Source organism: Capricornis sumatraensis, chromosome 17, assembly GCF_032405125.1.
Source record: "Capricornis sumatraensis isolate serow.1 chromosome 17, serow.2, whole genome shotgun sequence".
NCBI classification, from domain to species: domain Eukaryota; kingdom Metazoa; phylum Chordata; class Mammalia; order Artiodactyla; family Bovidae; genus Capricornis; species Capricornis sumatraensis.
In genome coordinates, this window is record NC_091085.1 from 15,479,374 (window position 1) to 15,497,768 (window position 18,395).

The 18,395-nt window shown below is 38.8% G+C and overlaps 1 protein-coding gene across 1 annotated transcript in view; it reads left to right on the plus strand.

Moving 5' to 3' along the window:
• Positions 1-2,216: 2,216 nt before the first annotated feature.
• LOC138094048 (IQ domain-containing protein M-like) overlaps positions 2,217-18,395 on the plus strand; it is a 28,719-nt gene continuing 12,540 nt past the window's right edge. Inside the window, exons 1-2 of the mRNA XM_068990215.1 lie at positions 2,217-2,250; positions 16,172-16,254. Of these exons, the coding sequence (XP_068846316.1) occupies positions 2,217-2,250; positions 16,172-16,254 (117 nt within the window). The remainder of the gene's footprint in view (positions 2,251-16,171; positions 16,255-18,395) is intronic.

Below are 18,395 nucleotides of genomic sequence, written 5' to 3' on the forward strand. Positions count from 1 at the left end.
ACTGTAACTCCAGTAGTTTTTCCCCTCTGGGTAGGAGCCAGAGGAAAAGTGTTGTGGCCTTTTATCTAAGAGCATGTGACTACAGAGTCATGACTACCATATGGTAAAGCTGGTTGACAGGTTTACTCCAATAACCCCCCAATTATTTAACAAATTTCAAATATTTCACTGCAGTTTGATGGTCTAGTCAGCTACCCGAGCAACTACACTTAGAGTTTTGCAACAAGCATCTCCGTGGAGTTCCATAAAGCATTTACTCTTCCTATTTTTACTTTCCAGTAATATTCCTATTTCAATATTCCTACTCTAATTTTAAAGTCATGTGAGCACAAAGCAGAGTACATTGGTGGAACTGACTTCCTGGCTGTAGGGGCAACAGTGATGCATCTTGGGTAATCTTTTGGAAGTGAAGTGAAAGTGTTAGTGACTCAGTTGTGTCCCACTCTTTGAGACCCCATGGACTGTAGCCCACCAGGCTCCTCTGTCCATGGGATTTTCCAGACAAGGATACTGGAATGGGTTGCCATTTCCTTCTCCAGTGCTTCGTCCCAATCCAGGGGTTGAACCGAGCTCTCCTGCATTGTAGGCAGATTCATTACCATCTCAGCCACCAGGAAAATCCTTTGGAAGGAAAGGACAATTTCAAATGTAAGAAGAATCGCTCAGTTCAGTCACCTCATTAATCAGCCCTTTGTAAGAAACGCCGCGGGAAGAAAGAGCCACCCCTATGGATCGTTGATCAGGGCCTTTATTGGGCAGTCGCTCTCGGGCAGAACTCCGGGGGCGGGTGAGCAAGGAAGCAAAGGGAGTCTGCAAGGTATGAGGGGTGGGGAAGGGTTTTATAGCCAGGGCCGGGCTCCCATATAAGGAAGAAAGCGCGGGCTCCAGCGGTGATTGGTGTCCAAGGGCTCCGTGTCGGCACCTGATTGGACGGCTTGGTTGTCGGCCCGCCTCCGGGACTTGTCTGCGGCACTTTTCCGGGGCATGCCTCAACACGCCCGGGGCAAGCCTCAACATGCCCGGGCATGCCTCAACCTGCCCGACCTTGCCCGACCTTTCACCCTTCATTGAGCATCCGGAATGTGATACACTGAGCTTCCAACAATGAAGTTCAAGGAACAAGGCAGGGGTTCACTCCTCCAACTGAACATTTCAATCTTTTGGGAAATGTTAAAAAATATAGATGCTTAGGCCCCACTCTGTGGCTCAGTGGTAAAGAGTCCACTTGCCAATGCAGGAGACATGGGTTCCATCCCTGGGTCACAGAGATCCCCTGGAGAAGTAATTGACAACCCACTTCAGTGTTCTTGCCTAGGAAATCCCAGGACAGAGGAGACTGTGGGCTACAGTCTGTGGGGCTGGAAAGAGTCAGACACAACTGAGTGACCAGACAACACTACCATCTTTCCAGGCAGTTGTCATCTTGGGTTGAGTAAATTGGTATAAAGTATAGTTTGGTGCAAGTTAGCAGAGCAGGAGTCTAATTTATACCTATTTATGGACTTCATTTTCATCTATTACTCTGAATTTTTAGCTCCTTACACAGAGGCCTATAATGCATTTCAAGTGAGAGGCATGGACAACGTAACTACTGAGTTTAAGGGAGGAACAGATAGAGGCTGGAGATAGGATTTGGATCTGTGCTTTAAGAATAGGTAGGCTATAAATAAACACAGATGTGAGAACAGGACATTTTGAGTGGAAAACTAGCATAAACCTCAGCATAAGTGTGTAAGCTCGAGGCGAGAAGGTATAAGGTATGTGCCAAGTATTATCTTGATATTAGTTTGAAAATTGTGAGAAATCAGGTAGGCCTGCATAAGAACTTGGGCCCAAAGATCTGACTTTGAGTTCTGTACTACCACTGAGTAACTTTTCACTGACAAGGTATTTCACTTCTCTGAGCTCCAGTTGCTACCTCTGCTGAAAGTGGGACAAGAGTTCTGGGGTTGTATGGACCCAGTGAGGAAATATGTATGCAAGCACTGGATAAAATCCAGAGCCCTACCCAGTGCTAGATGTGTTATTGTCTTTGGGAAGGGAAGGTATTGAGTAGAGAAGTGATGTGTTAAAAAATTTATTCATTCATCCTGTTCATAAATGAATACAAGAAATAGCTAAAAATAAGTATTCATCATCACTGAGTTACTTTATGCCATTGTGTTTAGGGATTGGAGGCTCCCCTTCAGAAGAGAAGGGCCCCCTAGCTGCCCACCATGGCTGCAGAGGATGCACCCGACAAAGCGGGAAGTGAGTATCAGTCCTTACCTCACAACTCAGCGACCGGTTCTTAACAACTCTATTGGTTAAGAACTCCAGGAGTGCTAACTTTATTGGCAAACCTGTAAGAATCCATCTCATTCCCTTTATTTAAATATAACCAACTTTTGAGAGATGTAGAGCAACTCAAGAGATGTAGAGCGCATGTTGCTCTACATAAATATTATATTCTACATATATATATATATTCATCTTAACTGAATGTACTGTCTGATGCAGTCTTCAGTAGTCATGTATGGCTATTAACTGAATAGCTTGAAATGTGGCTAGTGAAAGTAAGCAACTGAGTATTTAATTTTAATTCAATTTACTTTCAATATAAAACCTGATAATTCAGTTATTAGAACACTTTTAAGCATGTTTGGAGCAACTTGGTTGGGCATGTGAGTCTATGTTTTTAAGTGGACATTTTATAAATAGAGATAGAGTATTTCTAATATAAATTTGGCATCTGAATTGAGATGTATGTAAGTACAACATACTTACAGGATTTTAAAGACAGAACAAGAAAAGGAATATATTTTGTTAATTTTTAATATTGATTAATGTTGAAATGATAGTTTATATATGCTTTATTTAAAATAACCTATAACAGTTATTATATGTTATTAAAATTAATTTCATCTCTTCACTTTTGAAAATGTGACTACTAGAAAATTTTAAATTAGAAATGGGGTACACAATATACTTCATTTAGAGCTGCTCTAGATTTGGCTTCCCTGGTAGCTCAGCTGGTAAAGAATCTACGTGCAATGCAGGAGACCTGGGTTGGGAAGATCCCTGGAGAAAGAAATCCTGACCAACTCCAGTATTCTTACCTAAAATTCCAATGGACAGAGGAGGCTGGTGGGCTACAGTCCATGGGGTCTCAAGAGTCGGACACTTAGCCACTAAACCACCACTGGACTTGGCAACATTTCAAGTAATCTTAAATTTAGGCTTATGTGGCCTGATTGAGAAACGTTTGGTGCTGAACATAGAGCTGGGATGATTAAGATTTTCTGTTTTGTTATTACCTTCGCTTGGCTCCTGTACCCAGGCAGTTTGCGATACAGGCCAGCTGACATCTATCTGTCCAGGGTTGTAAATATGGAGTGCAGTGTGAATCACTTTAACACTCTTCCTATTTGGATAATACAGCACATTTTTCAAGATGGACAGGGTAGAAAAGGAGGACGATCCAGGAAGTGGAGGAGGAATGTTCTTGAGCTTCGCTTTGACTTTGGGTCATGCCCATAATTACTTAAATTAGATTTGAAGTCTTGTTTCTATGAGCTTGGAATTCCCCTACATCTTCTTAGCAACCTAACCCCAGTCTGAGAATGTAGTGATTTTTTGGGGGAGGAAGGGTAAATTGTAAAGTCTCCCTGAGGTACATAACATAGTTATTAATCATTGATTGTTGCAAAGAGAATAAGACACTTTGCTTAAGGAGAATACAATTGGGGAAGTGAGTAACCTTGTATCTATAAGAGACAACAGAATGCCTTTAAGTTAAAATTGAAAAGTTGAGTCTTAATGCAGCATGGGTTGTGGAAAAAATTGTTGAATGTAGATTTTAGATGATGAAAAGCCATATGCCACTTGAAATTTAGATTTTGCTTGATTTTAAGATTCTTTCTCAAAAGAAGTTAGAAATAAATTTTGTTTTCTTCACTTAAAAGTCATGGAATTGAATGTAAACTATTTTATTGGAGGTGTCTCTCAGGGCATTTCTTCACTTTCTAGTTTCTACAGCTCTGTGTTCTGTTCAGTTCAGTTCAGTTCAGTTCAGTTCAGTCGCTCAGTCGTGTCCGGCTCTTTGCGACCCCATGAATCGCAGCACGCCAGGCCTCCCTGTCTATCACCAACTCCCAGAGTTCACTCAGATTCACGTCCATCGAGTCCGTGATGCCATCCAGCCATCTCATCCTCTGTCATCCCCTTCTCCTCCTGCCCCCAATCCCTCCCAGCATCAGTCTTTTCCAATGAGTCAACTCTTCGCATGAGGTGACCAAAGTACTGGAGTTTCAGCTTTAGCATCATTCCTTCCAAAGAAATCCCAGGGTTGATCTCCTTCAGAATGGACTGGTTGGATCTCCTTGCAGTCCAAAGGACTCTCAAGAGTCTTCTCCAACACCACAGTTTAAAAGCATCAGTTCTTCGGTGCTCAGCCTTCTTCGCAGTCCAACTCTCACATCCATACATGACCATAGGAAAAACCATAGCCTTGCCTAGATGGATCTTAGTCGGCTAAGTAATGTCTCTGCTTTTGACTATACTGTCTAGGTTGGTCATAACTTTAGTTAAGGCTCCTAGTTCTAGCTTCCCTCTCCCTCTCCTCCCAAGTTTCTCTGGTCCCCCAACCCTTTGTTTGTTTTGTAATTGTTTGCTGTATGTTTGTTATTTTTAGCCAAGGAATTGTTTTCCCTACAAAATAAAACTTAGGAAGAGCTCAGATATGTAAAACAGATAAAGTCTAAGCTGCTCTGAGTAAAGAGGAGCCCCCAAGGCAGTGAAATTGATGAAGCAGAACTTTAAAACGGCTGCCTGAGTCTGGATTTGATTCATTGTGTTGTTTCTCTTGGGATACTTCCTGTTTTAAATCTTACCTCTAATAATACAATGTGAAAAGCCTTCTATCTTTAAAGGGAAGTTCATACTGAGTGAACTGGCAACAGCAGGTGTTAGTGATGTATATTGGCCTCTGTGACAGTATGATACTGAATGTCATGATACTCATTTTCAGTTTTTCTGGTGTTATGCTCTAAGCCCCTAGAAGGCTGGGATACTAAGTCATCTTATTTATTTCAATGCGTTTAGCACCAAAACAGCACCTAGGACTTAGTAGATGCTTAGAAAATACACACTAAACTGAGTCTTACTGAATATGCGTGCTAAGTTACTTCAGTCATGTCCAACTCTTTGGGACTGTAGCCCTCCAGGCTCCTCTCTCCCTGGGTTTTCCAGGCAAGAATACTGGAGTGGGTTGCCGTTTCCTTCTCCATCACTGAATGTGAGTTAGTGCTTTTTTGTTTTTGTTAGTCGTTAAATCCTGTCTGAGTCTTTGTGACCCCATGGTCTGCAACATGCCAGGCTTCCCTGTCCTTCATCATCTCCCTGAGTTTGCTCAAACTCATGTCCATTCAGTCGGTGATGCCATCCAACCATCTCATCTTCTATCACCCTCTTCTCCTGCCCTCAATCTTTCCCAGCATCAGGATCTTTTCCATTGAGTCAGCTCTTTGCATCATGTGGTCAAAGTATTGGAGCTTCAGCATCAGTCCTTCAAATGAATATTCAAGGTTGATTTCCTTTAGGATTGACTGGTTTGATCTCCTTGCTGTTCCTTGAAAGATTCCCAAGAGTCTTCACCTGCACCACAGTTCAAAAGCATCAATTCTTTGGCACGCACCCTTCTTTTTTTGCTTTCTTCTTGCTTTTTTAACACCTGTGAAATCAAGCACAGGCATTCAGACACTGACTCTGACTACACAAGCATGGGGGCCTTAGCCATATGGCCATATATCTTTGTGCAGGCAACCTTCTTAGTAAACTGTTGTGAAGTTTCTGAAGAATGCAGCCTATTTGTAGAAAAAAATGGGAATCCTGTGATTAAGGGCAGTTATTTTGTTATGATTATAAGAAACACATGTTTGTTAGGCCCCAGGTCTTTCTGGATGCAGGAAAGACTTGCTTAATGAAAGACTTGCTTAATCAAGAGATGGCCAGTGGCTCATTCTCTGTCATAGTTTCCATAATTAGATCTTCTTCCGGTGTCTTCACTTCAAATTAACTAGAGCAACTATACAGTTTCTATAAAGCATTGAGAGAAATCTGAAGTTCTGTGAACTATTAATCACAATAGCATTAAACTGGTGATATATGACGAGTGAGTTTAAAAAAAGATAAATAAGTGTAAGAAAATATTTTAGGCTAGTGAAATCACTTGGCATTAGAGATTCATTTTCTTTCTTTATGGTGATATTAATATTTACAATCATGTTTTAGATCAGTTTAATATGACTATTTCAACCTCTTCATGAACTTTATCATAAAATATTTATTATTACTTATAATGACTTTTTATTGCATTTTGGGGATTTAGTAACTTGAAACCAAAGTATGAAGAGATTTCATTATTTGCAAACCTATTCATGAATTAGTTTTGGATAAAAAGGACTATAATAAAACAGATTTTTTCAAACTAATTTAGAAAGTTGAAATTTATCTTTGTGCTATTGAAGTAATGAGAATTGATAAATGAAATTAATTATATAAACACTGTTGGGTAAAATTTAGCCCAATGACAGTAAATGATACAACTATAACTACAGTAATAATAATTGGTCACATTTGAAAGTTTATAATGTGTCAGGCCCTGTGCTAAATGCTTTGTAACCCAGTCCACTGTAATCTTCAAAACAATTTTGTGCAATATGTATTATTATTATTATCTCTATTTTACAAGTGAGAAAATGAAGGTTTAAGAACAATAAAATATAGTTCATGAACAAATTGAAATTCAGAGCAAAATAGTACAACTTAGGAATGAGAGCTCTTAAAAATCGTTTTATATGGTGTGGATATGTATTTTCAAATAGAGCTTTAATGACAGACTTTTTTTTTTTTTTTTAAACAGAGAGGGAGGAGACCTTGACAGCTCCCTTTTAATAATTGAAGTTATAATGCTCACTTGAGCATATAAAAGCTGCATGCTTACATACTTACCCCATTGTGAACAAAGAAACAAAAGCCTCAAATATTATTAACTGGATGAATTCTTAACATCAAAGTTGTTTAATTTCTTGCAATTTTAGATTCATTTGTTGAACATATACCTATCCTTGGATATTATAAAAATAAAGAACACAGTATCTTTGCCTTTTCTGAGGCTTTGAGATATGACTTGTCTTGTGATGCCGTCAGTATTTAACTCTTTGGTTCAAAGGCTACTTTTAATAATGTGAGAAGATCATAACAGCTGCCTCAGGACCTTAGATGACAGTGAAGGCCCAGGACTGCTCATTTGGAGTCAAGGTGCCCATATCTTTGGTAGGATGATCTCTAGATCTGTGTGAAGTCATTCTTGGTGGCTGCCCTTCTCTGCCCCTTTAGGAAGATCCCAGGCCTTGTTCTGATGGTAAATACTGAACACACTGGTCAACAAGGAGCCCAGCGAGGAAGACAATGCTGCCTTGGGAATTTAAGCTCTGCTGTCAAAGGCTAAGTTTTAGTCATGAAAGAGGAAGCAGAATGGCTCTCTCAGCACATTACAAGAGGGGCAGAATGATTGCTGGCTTGACATGAAAATGTCTTTATCTGTTCAGGATGCTGCAGCAGAATATCATAATGTGGGTGGTTTATAAATAATAAAAATTCATTTCTCATGGTTCTAGAGGGTGGGAAGTCCATGATCATGGCATCAGCAGATCTGAGGTTTGGTGAAGGCCTGCCCCCTCATTAATGGATGTCTTCTCACTGCCGGGGTCCAGCCCCGGTGGATCCAGGGAATTCGAAGGGTGGACGGCGTTGGCGTGGAAAGACTTGTTTATTGATTGATATAAGATTAGATTAAGAAACTATAGTGTAGTAGGAAGATTAAGTGGAGGAAGAGGGCTGAATAGCTTGGTTTACGTGGAAGACCAATAAAATTCCAGACAAGGAATTTGCACCATCTACGTTGGGCCACCGGCGCCCACTTGAATATCTAAGGGTGCCTCGCCTTAAGCTCCCTCTTGCGCGGGTCTTAACAGCCAGGGCAAGTAAGTAGACCTGGAGAGCCTCCGCGCCCCAGGTGGAGATTCAGCCTGAAGTTAAAGTAAAGAGCAGAGAGAGGGAAAGGGAAAGAAGAAGAGACACGGGGGGAGCCAGATTCCCAAGAAACCAGGCCAAGAGACTAGTTCGAGAAACTGGTCCGAGAAGCTGGTCCCATCCTTTATTGTTCAGAAGGCCTTTTATACTTTTGATAAAACATGGAGATCAATGGGTAACACAAAATTATGTAGCGTTCGCAACCCAGACTCTTTCTGTATATCATTTTGTATACAAAAGGTCTCAGGTGATTTACATTATCTTCTGGCCAAGAGGCTTGTTAACACTTTTTGGCTCTCTTCCTTAATGAATGTTAAGTTTGTTTCTCCTGAAGTGTTTTTCTTTAATCTACATCTCCTTAAAGCGCTAAAGTTACATCTCTATAGAACAAAGGCGCAGTGGGTTATAACAAAGAAGGTACTTAACTCGAAGATCTAATGTTGCTAATACAAGGTCTACTACTTGTTTTTCTGTATACCAACTATATCTAAAAATAAAGGATATGAAAATTCAGCAGCAAGCATTGACTCAACAAATGAAACTTTTAATCAGTCCTATTCTAAAGATTTTGACTCCTCGGAAGCTCCTACATTCCTATGATGTTTTAAGCTTCCTGTGCCTCCTGCGGTCAGGAGGCCTCAAACAATCACATGCGCAGCTGTACGAGTCCTGCAGGCAGGCTTGAAAGCCATCAGAGGGGTATTTGGATTGAAACACTCTTTCAAATGCAGAAGACTAAAGCCCTGAATTGACTTTTTCCAGAGAATGTCAGAAGAGTGGAAAAGCAGAGCACAAAAACCGGCAGATTTTTGTTGGGGTACATGCTTAGGAATTTCCAGAGTGGCCCCTGAAGTCTGAGCATGCCTTGCGTATGTCAGCTTCCTTCCTCATGACCTTGTCACGGGCGGGATTCCTCACACTGGCTCCCGGCATCTCACCATAATACTCACATGGTGGAAGGGGGCTATCTAGCTCTCCGGTTCTCTTTTATAAGGGCACTAATCCCAGTCATGAGGCTCTGCTCTCATGGCCTAATCACTTATCCAAAGCCCCACCTCAAAATACTATCACACTGGGCATTGAGTTTCAACATATCAATTTTGGGTGGATGTATATACTCAGTTTTAGCAGAAAATGTCAATGAAATGTGAGTACTCCACTAGAGTGACCAGCCATACCTCAAAGGAGTCTCCAGAACTCACAAGGACTGTGTGATAATTAGGAAAAGTAGCAGTACTCTTGCCTGGGAAATTCCATGGGCAGAGGAGCCTGGTAGGCTGCAGTCCATGGGGTCGCGAAGAGTTGAACACGACTGAGCGACTTCACTTTCGCTTTTCACTTTCATGCATTGGAGAAGGAAATGGCAACCCACTCCAGTGTTCTTGCCTGGAGAATCCCAGGGACGGGAGAGCCTGGTGGGCTACTGTCTATGGGGTCGCACAAAGTCGGACACGACTGAAGTGACTTAGCAGCAGCAGCAGATGTGTTTAAAAAAAAACAAAACCCCAAACCAAAAAACAGCAAGCAATTCTGGAGACCAGCACCTTGTGGGCTTCCAGCATGACTGACTTTAGAAGGCGTTTGGCCTCCCTGTGTCTCAGAGCTTTCCCTGAAAATGAAGATGAGATCATCTCTAAGGTCTTCTGTGGAATGAAAATGCAATGGCTTTTATGAATATACATTTTCACCAAAAACTAATGACTTAATCATTTTACATATTAATACATGAATATTGTTTGCCATGTATGACACATGACAATATTGTAATTATAAGTAGTTGTAGGGGAGTTTTGATTAGTTAGAGGAAGGAAATTAAAGGAGGAAATGTTGTCTTGAGAGGGGAAAAAAAAGAGGACAGTTTGTGGAGTCACACCTTGGAACAGATCACTGCCTTTGAACTGGGACCTAAGTGGTTTGGTTAAAAGCCCCTTCAAAATAGATTTCAGTTGAAACTTGGTATAAGAGACAATTTTAATCCTTAACTCCTATCTCTTAGATGTGAAGACACTGCGTCCTATGACTTGGAATGGTGACATTTATATGAACCATTTTGTGATTTACATGTGACTTTATGTTCCAGTTTATTCGAATGTATGTCCACTTCTTCACAAGTGTGTGCATGAAGTCTTGACAACTACTTTTGCAAAGAAGAAAAGAATCTATCAGTCATTGTCCTTAGAAATATGTAGGCAGCCCTGAATGTGAGCAGATACAGTGGCAAATGTGGGAGCGCAGGGAGATTTGAATTTGGTGACGACTTTACATACTTTCCATGGGTAAGAGAAGGTGGAGGGGAGAAGACAGAGAGCAAAGGGAGATGCCCTTTCTTTAATAACTGCAAAGTGACAGCCTCATCCCAATGATGGGATATCTTAGTAGATGCTTTCTCTCCTAACACAGCACTGTTTAAATGAGTTAAGAGTCTAGCTATTCCTCCCATTCACTGCTTGGATCTCCCTCCTCAGGATATCACTGCCCCAAAGTCAGAGTGGCCGGTGGCCCATGAGTCTGCATGGTGAAAAACAAGGGGAAATTTTGTGAAGGAATAAAGAGTTTACTCCAGTGTTTCATTATGAAATTTTCAAACATCTAGCAAGCTTGAAAGAATTTAAAATCAATACCCATAGGCCTACAACCCAGTGCTCACCATTCATATATATTTTTTTAATTTTTATTTTTACTTTATTTTACTTTACAATACTGTATTGGTTTTGCCATACATTGGCATGAATCCACCACGGGTGTACATGCGTTCCCAAACATGAACCCCCCTCCCTCCTCCCTCCCCACAACATCCCTCTGGGTCATTCTCATGCACCAGCCCCAAGCATGCTGTATCCTACATTGGACATAGACTGGCGATTCGATTCTTACACGATAGTATACATGTTTCAATGCTATTCTCCCAAATCATCCCACCTTCTCCCTCTCCCTCTGAGTCCAAAAGTCCGCTATACACATCTGTGTCTATTGACTGTCTTGCATAGAGGGTCATCATTGCCATCTTTCTAATTTCCATATATATGTGTTAGTATACTGTATTGGTGTTTTTCTTTCTGGCTTACTTCACTCTGTATAATGGGCTCCAGTTTCATCCATCTCATCAGAACTGATTCAAATGTATTCTTTTTAACAGCTGAGTAATACTCCATTGTGTATATGTACCCCAGCTTTCTTATCCATTCATCTGCTGATGGACATCTAGGTTGTTTCCATGTCCTGGCTATTATAAACAGTGCTGCGATGAACATTGGGGTACATGTGTCTCTTTCTATTCTGGTTTCCTCGGTGTGTATACCCAGCAGTGGGATTGCTGGGTCATATGGCAGTTCTATTTGCAAGTTTTTAAGGAATCTCCACAATGTTTTCCATAATGGCTGTACTAGTTTGCATTCCCACCAACAGTGTAGGAGGGTTCCCTTTTCTCCACACCCTCTCCAGCATTTGTTGCTTGCAGATTTTTGGATCGCAGACATTCTGATTGGTGTGAAGTGGTACCTCATTGTGGTTTTGATTTGCATTTCTCTAATAATGAGTGATGTTGAGCATCTTTTCATGTGTTTGTTAGCCATCCATATGTCTTCTTTGGAGAAATGTCTATTTAGTTCTTTGGCCCATTTTTTGAATTGGGTCATTTATTTTTTTGGAAGTGAGCTGCATAAGTTGCTTGTGTATTTTTGAGATTAGTTGTTTGTCAGTTGCTTCATTTGCTATTATTTTCTCCCATTCAGAAGGCTGTCTTTTCACTTTGCTTATATTTCCCTTTGTTGTGTAGAAGCTTTTAATTTTAATTAGATCCCATTTGTTTATTTTTGCTTTTATTTCCAGAATTCTGGGAGGTGGATCATAGAGGATCCTGCTGTGATTTATGTCAGAGAGTGTTTTGCCTATGTTCTCCTCTAGGAGTTTTATAGTTTCTGGTCTTACATTTAGATCTTTAATCCATTTTGAGTTTATTTTTGTGTGCGGTGTTAGAAAGTGTTCTAGTTTCATTCTTTTACAAGTGGTTGACCAGTTTTCCCAGCACCACTTGTTAAAGAGATTGTCTTTACTCCATTGTATATTCTTGCCTCCTTTGTCAAAGATAAGGTGTCCATATGTGTGTGGATTTATCTCTGGGCTTTCTATTTTGTTCCATTGATCTATATTTCTGTCTTTGTGCCAGTACCATACTGTCTTGATGACTGTGGCTTTGTAGTAGAGCCTGAAGTCAGGCAAGTTGATTCCTCCAGTTCCATTCTTCTTTCTCAAGATTGCTTTGGCTATTCGAGGTTTTTAATATTTCCATACAAATCTTGAAATTATTTGTTCTAGTTCTGTGAAAAATATGGCTGGTAGCTTGATAGGGATTGCATTGAATTTGTAAATTGCTTTGGATAGTATGCTCATTTTCACTATATTGATTCTTCTGATCCATGAACATGCTATATTTCACCATCTATTAGTGTCCTCTTGATTTCTTTCATCAGTGTTTTATAGTTTTCTGTATATAGGTCTTTAGTTTCTTTAGGTAGATATATTCCTAAGTATTTTATTCTTTTCATTGCAATGGTGAATGGAATTGTTTCCTTGATTTCTTTTTCTACTTTCTCATTATTAGTGTATAGGAATGCAAGGGATTTCTGTGTGATTTTATATCCTGCAACTTTACTATATTCATTGATTAGCTCTAGTAATTTTCTGGTGGCATCTTTAGGGTTTTCTATGTAGAGGATCATGTCATCTGCAAACAGTGAGAGTTTTAGTTCTTCTTTTCCAATTTGGATTCCTTTTATTTCTTTTTCTGCTCTGATTGCTGTGGCCAAAACTTCCAGAACTATGTTAAATAGTATCAGTGAAAGTGGGCACCCTTGTCTTGTTCCTGACTTTAGGGGAACTGCTTTCAATTTTTCACCATTGAGGATAATGTTTGCTGTGGGTTTGTCATATATAGCTTTTATTATGTTGAGGTATGTTCCTTCTATTCCTGCTTTCTGGAGAGTTTTAATCATAAATGGATGTTGAATTTTTCAAAGGCCTTCTCTGCATCTATTGAGATAATCATATGGCTTTTATTTTTCAATTTGTTAATGTGGTGAATTACATTGATTGATTTGCAGATATTGAAGAATCCTTGCATCCCTGGGATAAAGCCCACTTGGTCATGGTGTATGATCTTTTTAATGTGTTGTTGGATTCTGATTGCTAGAATTTTGTTGAGGATTTTTGCATCTATGTTCATCAGTGATATTGGCCTGTAGTTTTCTTTTTTTGTGGCATCTTTGTCAGGTTTTGGTATTAGGGTGATGGTGGCCTCATAGAATGAGTTTGGAAGTTTACCTTCATCTGCAATTTTCTGGGAGAGTTTGAGTAGGATAGGTGTTAGCTCTTCTCAAAATTTTTGGTAGAATTCAGCTGTGAAGCCGTCTGGACCTGGGCTTTTGTTTGCTGGAAGATTTCTGATTACAGTTTCAATTTCCGTGTTTGTGATGGGTCTGTTAAGATTTTCTATTTCTTCCTGGCTCAGTTTTGGAAAGTTGTACTTTTCTAAGAATTTGTCCATTTCTTCCACGTTGTCCATTTTATTGGCGTATAATTGGTGATAGTAGTCTCTTATGATCCTTTGTATTTCTGTGTTGTCTGTTGTGATGTCTCCATTTTCATTTCTAATTTTATTGATTTGATTTTTCTCTCTTTGCTTCTTGATGAGTCTGGCTAATGGTTTGTCAATTTTATTTATCCTTTCAAAGAACCAGCTTTTGGGTTTGTTGATTTTTGCTATGGTCTCTTTTGTTTCTTTTGCATTTATTTCTGCCCTAATTTTTAAGATTTCTTTCCTTCTACTAACTCTGGGTTCCCCAATTCTTCCTTTTCTAGTTGCTTTAGTCACCATTCATATTTTATGTTATTTGATTCATCACATATTTATCCATCAAGCAACATACATAGCCTTAGTCAGAATTCAATATTTTTAAATAGTTTTCTTTTAATGTAAAATGTACAACAATGAAAAGCAGAGATCTTAATATACATTCACTGAGTTATGATAACGTACCTGTGTAATCTATTGTGTATGAAGATATAGAACATTGTCATCTCCCTGGAAATTTCTTTCATGTCCCTTCTCAGTGAGCCTTGAAGATCACTGTTCTGGGTTTTTCTCCTATGTATTAGCTATATTTCCACTAGAACTTTATTTAAGTAGAAGCATATAGTATTTGCTTTTTTGACATAATGTTTTTGCTTATATAACATAATGATTTTGAGATCCGTTCATGTTGTGATGTATGTCAGTAGTTTGATCCTTTTTGGTTGCTTAGTCATATTTCATTGTATGATATACCAGTTTGTCTGCTGTTCTCTTGTTGATCCCCATCTGGCTGTTTCCAATTTGAGTCTATTGTGAATATAGCTGCTGTGAACATTCTTGTATAAGTCTTTTGTAAATACATGTTTCATTCTCTTTGGAAAATACCTAGGAGTGGGATCGCTCAGTTGCAGGGAAGGTGTATATTAGGTGTATATAAGAAACTGCCATAGCTTTTCCAAACTATTTATCCTATTTTGTATTTCCACTGATGACACATGAGGTTCCAGCAGGTTCACTGCCTCATCAACATTGGCTGTTACCAGTCTTTTTCATTTTAGCCATACTGGTAGGCATGTGGTGGTATCTGCTTTGGTCTCAATGTTTGTGTCCCCCTAAAATTCATATGATGAAATCCTAATGCACAATGTGACATTGGTATTAGGGGTTGAGGTCTTTGGTGGGAGGTGATTAGGTCATGATGAGTGCTTATATAAAAGAAGCCCTGGAGACCTTCCTACTCCCTTCCACCAAGTAAGGATACAAGTAGATGTCTTTGACCAGGAAGAGGGCCCTTCCCTGACCATACTGCCAATCCTGATCTTGGACTTGCAGCTTCCATAATGGAGAGAAATAAATTTCTGTTGTTTACAAGCTACCCAGTCTCTGATACTTTGTTGTATCAGCCCACACAGACTAAGATATTATCTTATTATGGTTTTAATCTGCATGAAGATGGAGTTTCTAAATGCTTAAAATTTGAGTAGGTGAAAAGAAGAGAAAATCTTGATCCTAAGGTTACTTAAAGGAGGTATGTAGTTAAAGAAATGGGGAGCATGCTGGCCAGACTGAAAAGCTGATTTGATAAGTAATATATTGAAATTTTGCTGTGTCTAGGGTAAGAGAAGAAAGCCAAGAAACACTTATAAACTTCAAAATCAGCTAACGGTAGAGGAAATATATAAGGAGGAAATCTTAGACAAGACTAGTTAAGATGATATGTTTTATGTACCTGCTATAGAATTCTATGACTTCCTTGGTGACTCAGACGGTAAAGCGTCTGCCTACAATCTGGGATACCTGGGTTCAATCCCTGGGTCAGGAAGATCTCCTGGAGAAGGAAATGACAATCCACTCCAGTCTTCATGCCTGGAAAATCCCATGGATGGAGGAGCCTGGTGGGCTACAGTCCATGGGGTCACAAAGAGTCAGACATGACTGAGTGAATTCACTTAATAGAACTCTATACATAGCTCTGAGTAAAATGAATAAGAATCTTAGAAAAACAGTTATTATAATACTACCGACTTGAAGATATATATATTTTTTATTTCAGTGCTATTTCTACTAAATTAACTTAAACTTTTGAGTTTTATTTTTCAGTTATAATGTTATCAAATTATAAGGTAAATACTCGTGAAGAAATGTACAGTCATATTAATTAGTCATCAGATATAGAAACTTGGATAGACTTACTAATAACTTGTGTATTCAAATCATTTGTGTCTTCTATATTTAAAAGCTTTCAGAGCTAAAGGAGATTTCAATTCTGTGTGTTTTCTTTGGTCTCCCTGGACTTAGGATAATCTAACATTCTGACCATTGTAAGCTAATTTAAGTGAAATACTGCATTGAAGGAACATTATGTTAACTTTTTTTGCATTCTAACATACACTTATATAATTCACATTTTATAATATCCTGCAAGATTCATAACTTTCCAAACTTCAATTTCATAGTTTTGCCGTTTTTGGTTAAGAAAGTACATTAATTACATTTAAAAAGTAAACCATTTCTCTATTTCTATTTCAGTTTCTATATTAGAGATTCCCAAGAAAGATTTTTTTCAAGAAGCAAAAACTCTCATTGCTCAACATCATAAGAAAATAAATGAGGTTAGTGTTTTGAATTTAACTAACATTGTATTTTTCAGGAAACTAATAACAATTTTTGTATACTACAACAATTGTTACAAATGATTGCATGAACCCTAATAGATTTTGGACAGAAGAGGAAATGAAATCCTTACTAGCTATAAAAATTGATTTCAGGTTGCATTTAAAAATAAAAGATTTTTCAGCTCTACAGGTTATTTAATTACATATATGTTCAGTTTGTACATTTAACTTAATTTTTAATGTTTTCTGTTGTTGAATTACAATGGAAGTTTTTGGCTTAAATATCTCAAGTAAATATCCCTCTTTAAACACTGTTAAATGAAGCTAAACTAGAAAACACACTGTGAGATGTGTCCCTCCTATGCCGCCAGCATGACATACTCACCTGTATCTTTTTCCACATCACTTTGTATTAGGACTGTGTACCAGTCTGATTGTTCCTTCAGGGCAGTAGCTGTCTTGTTTAAATGTTGCATCCCTAGCAGCGAGTCTTGTGCCTGGCTCAATAAGTAATTGCTTAATGGCATAGACTGGTGGGGAGGAATGAAAGGGGAAGGGGTGGCAAAGAGATAGGAGAAAAGGGTGCAGGATGAAATTTTGGAGGCGAGCACCCAGAGAGGAGATGGGAACTTTGGGGAGCAGTGGCTGCTGTGACAGATGGCCCTTTGGGGAGATGGAGGAGAGAAGATCTAGGATGGTTTACTGTGTGCCACACTGTTCTCTCTTTTGAATATTTTTTTAAAGAAAAAAAACATATTTTAAAATAATATTTTAACTTTTTCCATGTTTCCTGTTGAGGGGGAAGAGGATTATATACTTTTTAAAATTGTGTTTCTGCTGTATGATAGAGAGAATCAGCTTTATGTCCACATATATCTGCTCCTTCTTGAGCTTCTCCCATCCCATCCCCACCTTTGGTCGCCACAGAGCACCAAGCTGAGCCCCCTGTGCTACCGAGCACGTTCCGACTAGCTATCTATTTAACACATGGCAGTGCATATACTTCAGTCCTATCTCCCAACTTATTCCTCCTCGTCTACTCTGTGTCCACCGATCCATTCTGTACTTCTGGGTTATTCCTGTCCTGAAAATATGTTCATCTGTACCATTTCCCTAGATTGCACACTTGCACATTAATATATTTGTTTTTCTCTTTCTGACTTACTTTTCTCTGTATGACAGATTCTAGTTCCATCCATGTCTCTATAAATGACACAATATTGTTTCTTTTATGACTAAGTAATATTCCATTGTATATATGGATCACATCTTTATCCATTCATCTGTCAATGGACATTTAAGTTGCTAACATATAACTCAGCAACTCCACTACAGAGCATATACCCTGAGAAAACCATAATTCCAAAAGACACATGCACCCCCAGTGTTCATTGCAGCATCATTTAAAATAGCCAGTACATGAAGGGTTATAATTTTTACACATGCTTGTTTTGAATGGTCCTGTAGGCTGAGACTGACCATAGGTGGTTTTAATCTTGTAATCAACACTGTTAACATTGCTTACTAATTTTTGCCTCTAATCAATTAGAAGTACTTACAAATTGTATGGATTTCAGTGGTAGCATGTGAGATGAAAAGTTTACATTCTTCAGAGTTAGATAGCTGTGCCTTAGAACCTTCGCCTACTTTTAGAATTTTATCTAATAATAAGAGGACAATATCCTACATTTGGTTGCTTGGTAAATTGTAATACCAGTGTACTGAAACCTCCTTATTGGCATTTTGAGTTGGCATCTGTTTACTTTGTCTGAACCTTTTCTTGTGCGGAGAAGAGCCATAGCCTTATCTGTGGGCTAGAGAATTACTAGACTAGAACAATTATAATTGTTTAGATAACTGCCTATCAGAGACCTGGGACTATATTGTTTTCTATTACTCAAGGTAGTCAAAATTAGTAAGCAATTAAGTGATTGCAAGGATCTAAAATACATATCCAATTAGTAATATGCTTTCCTTAAGAACCTATGGCCATGTGTAAGCAGTTATTTCTGATTCAACAGAGAATTTTGAGGATGTTACCTTTTTTTTTGGACATTTGAAGATTCTCCAAAGATGGCTGAAAGTGAATTCTTATTTGTCTATTTGAAAACTTCTATTTTAAAATTGACTTTAAAGCT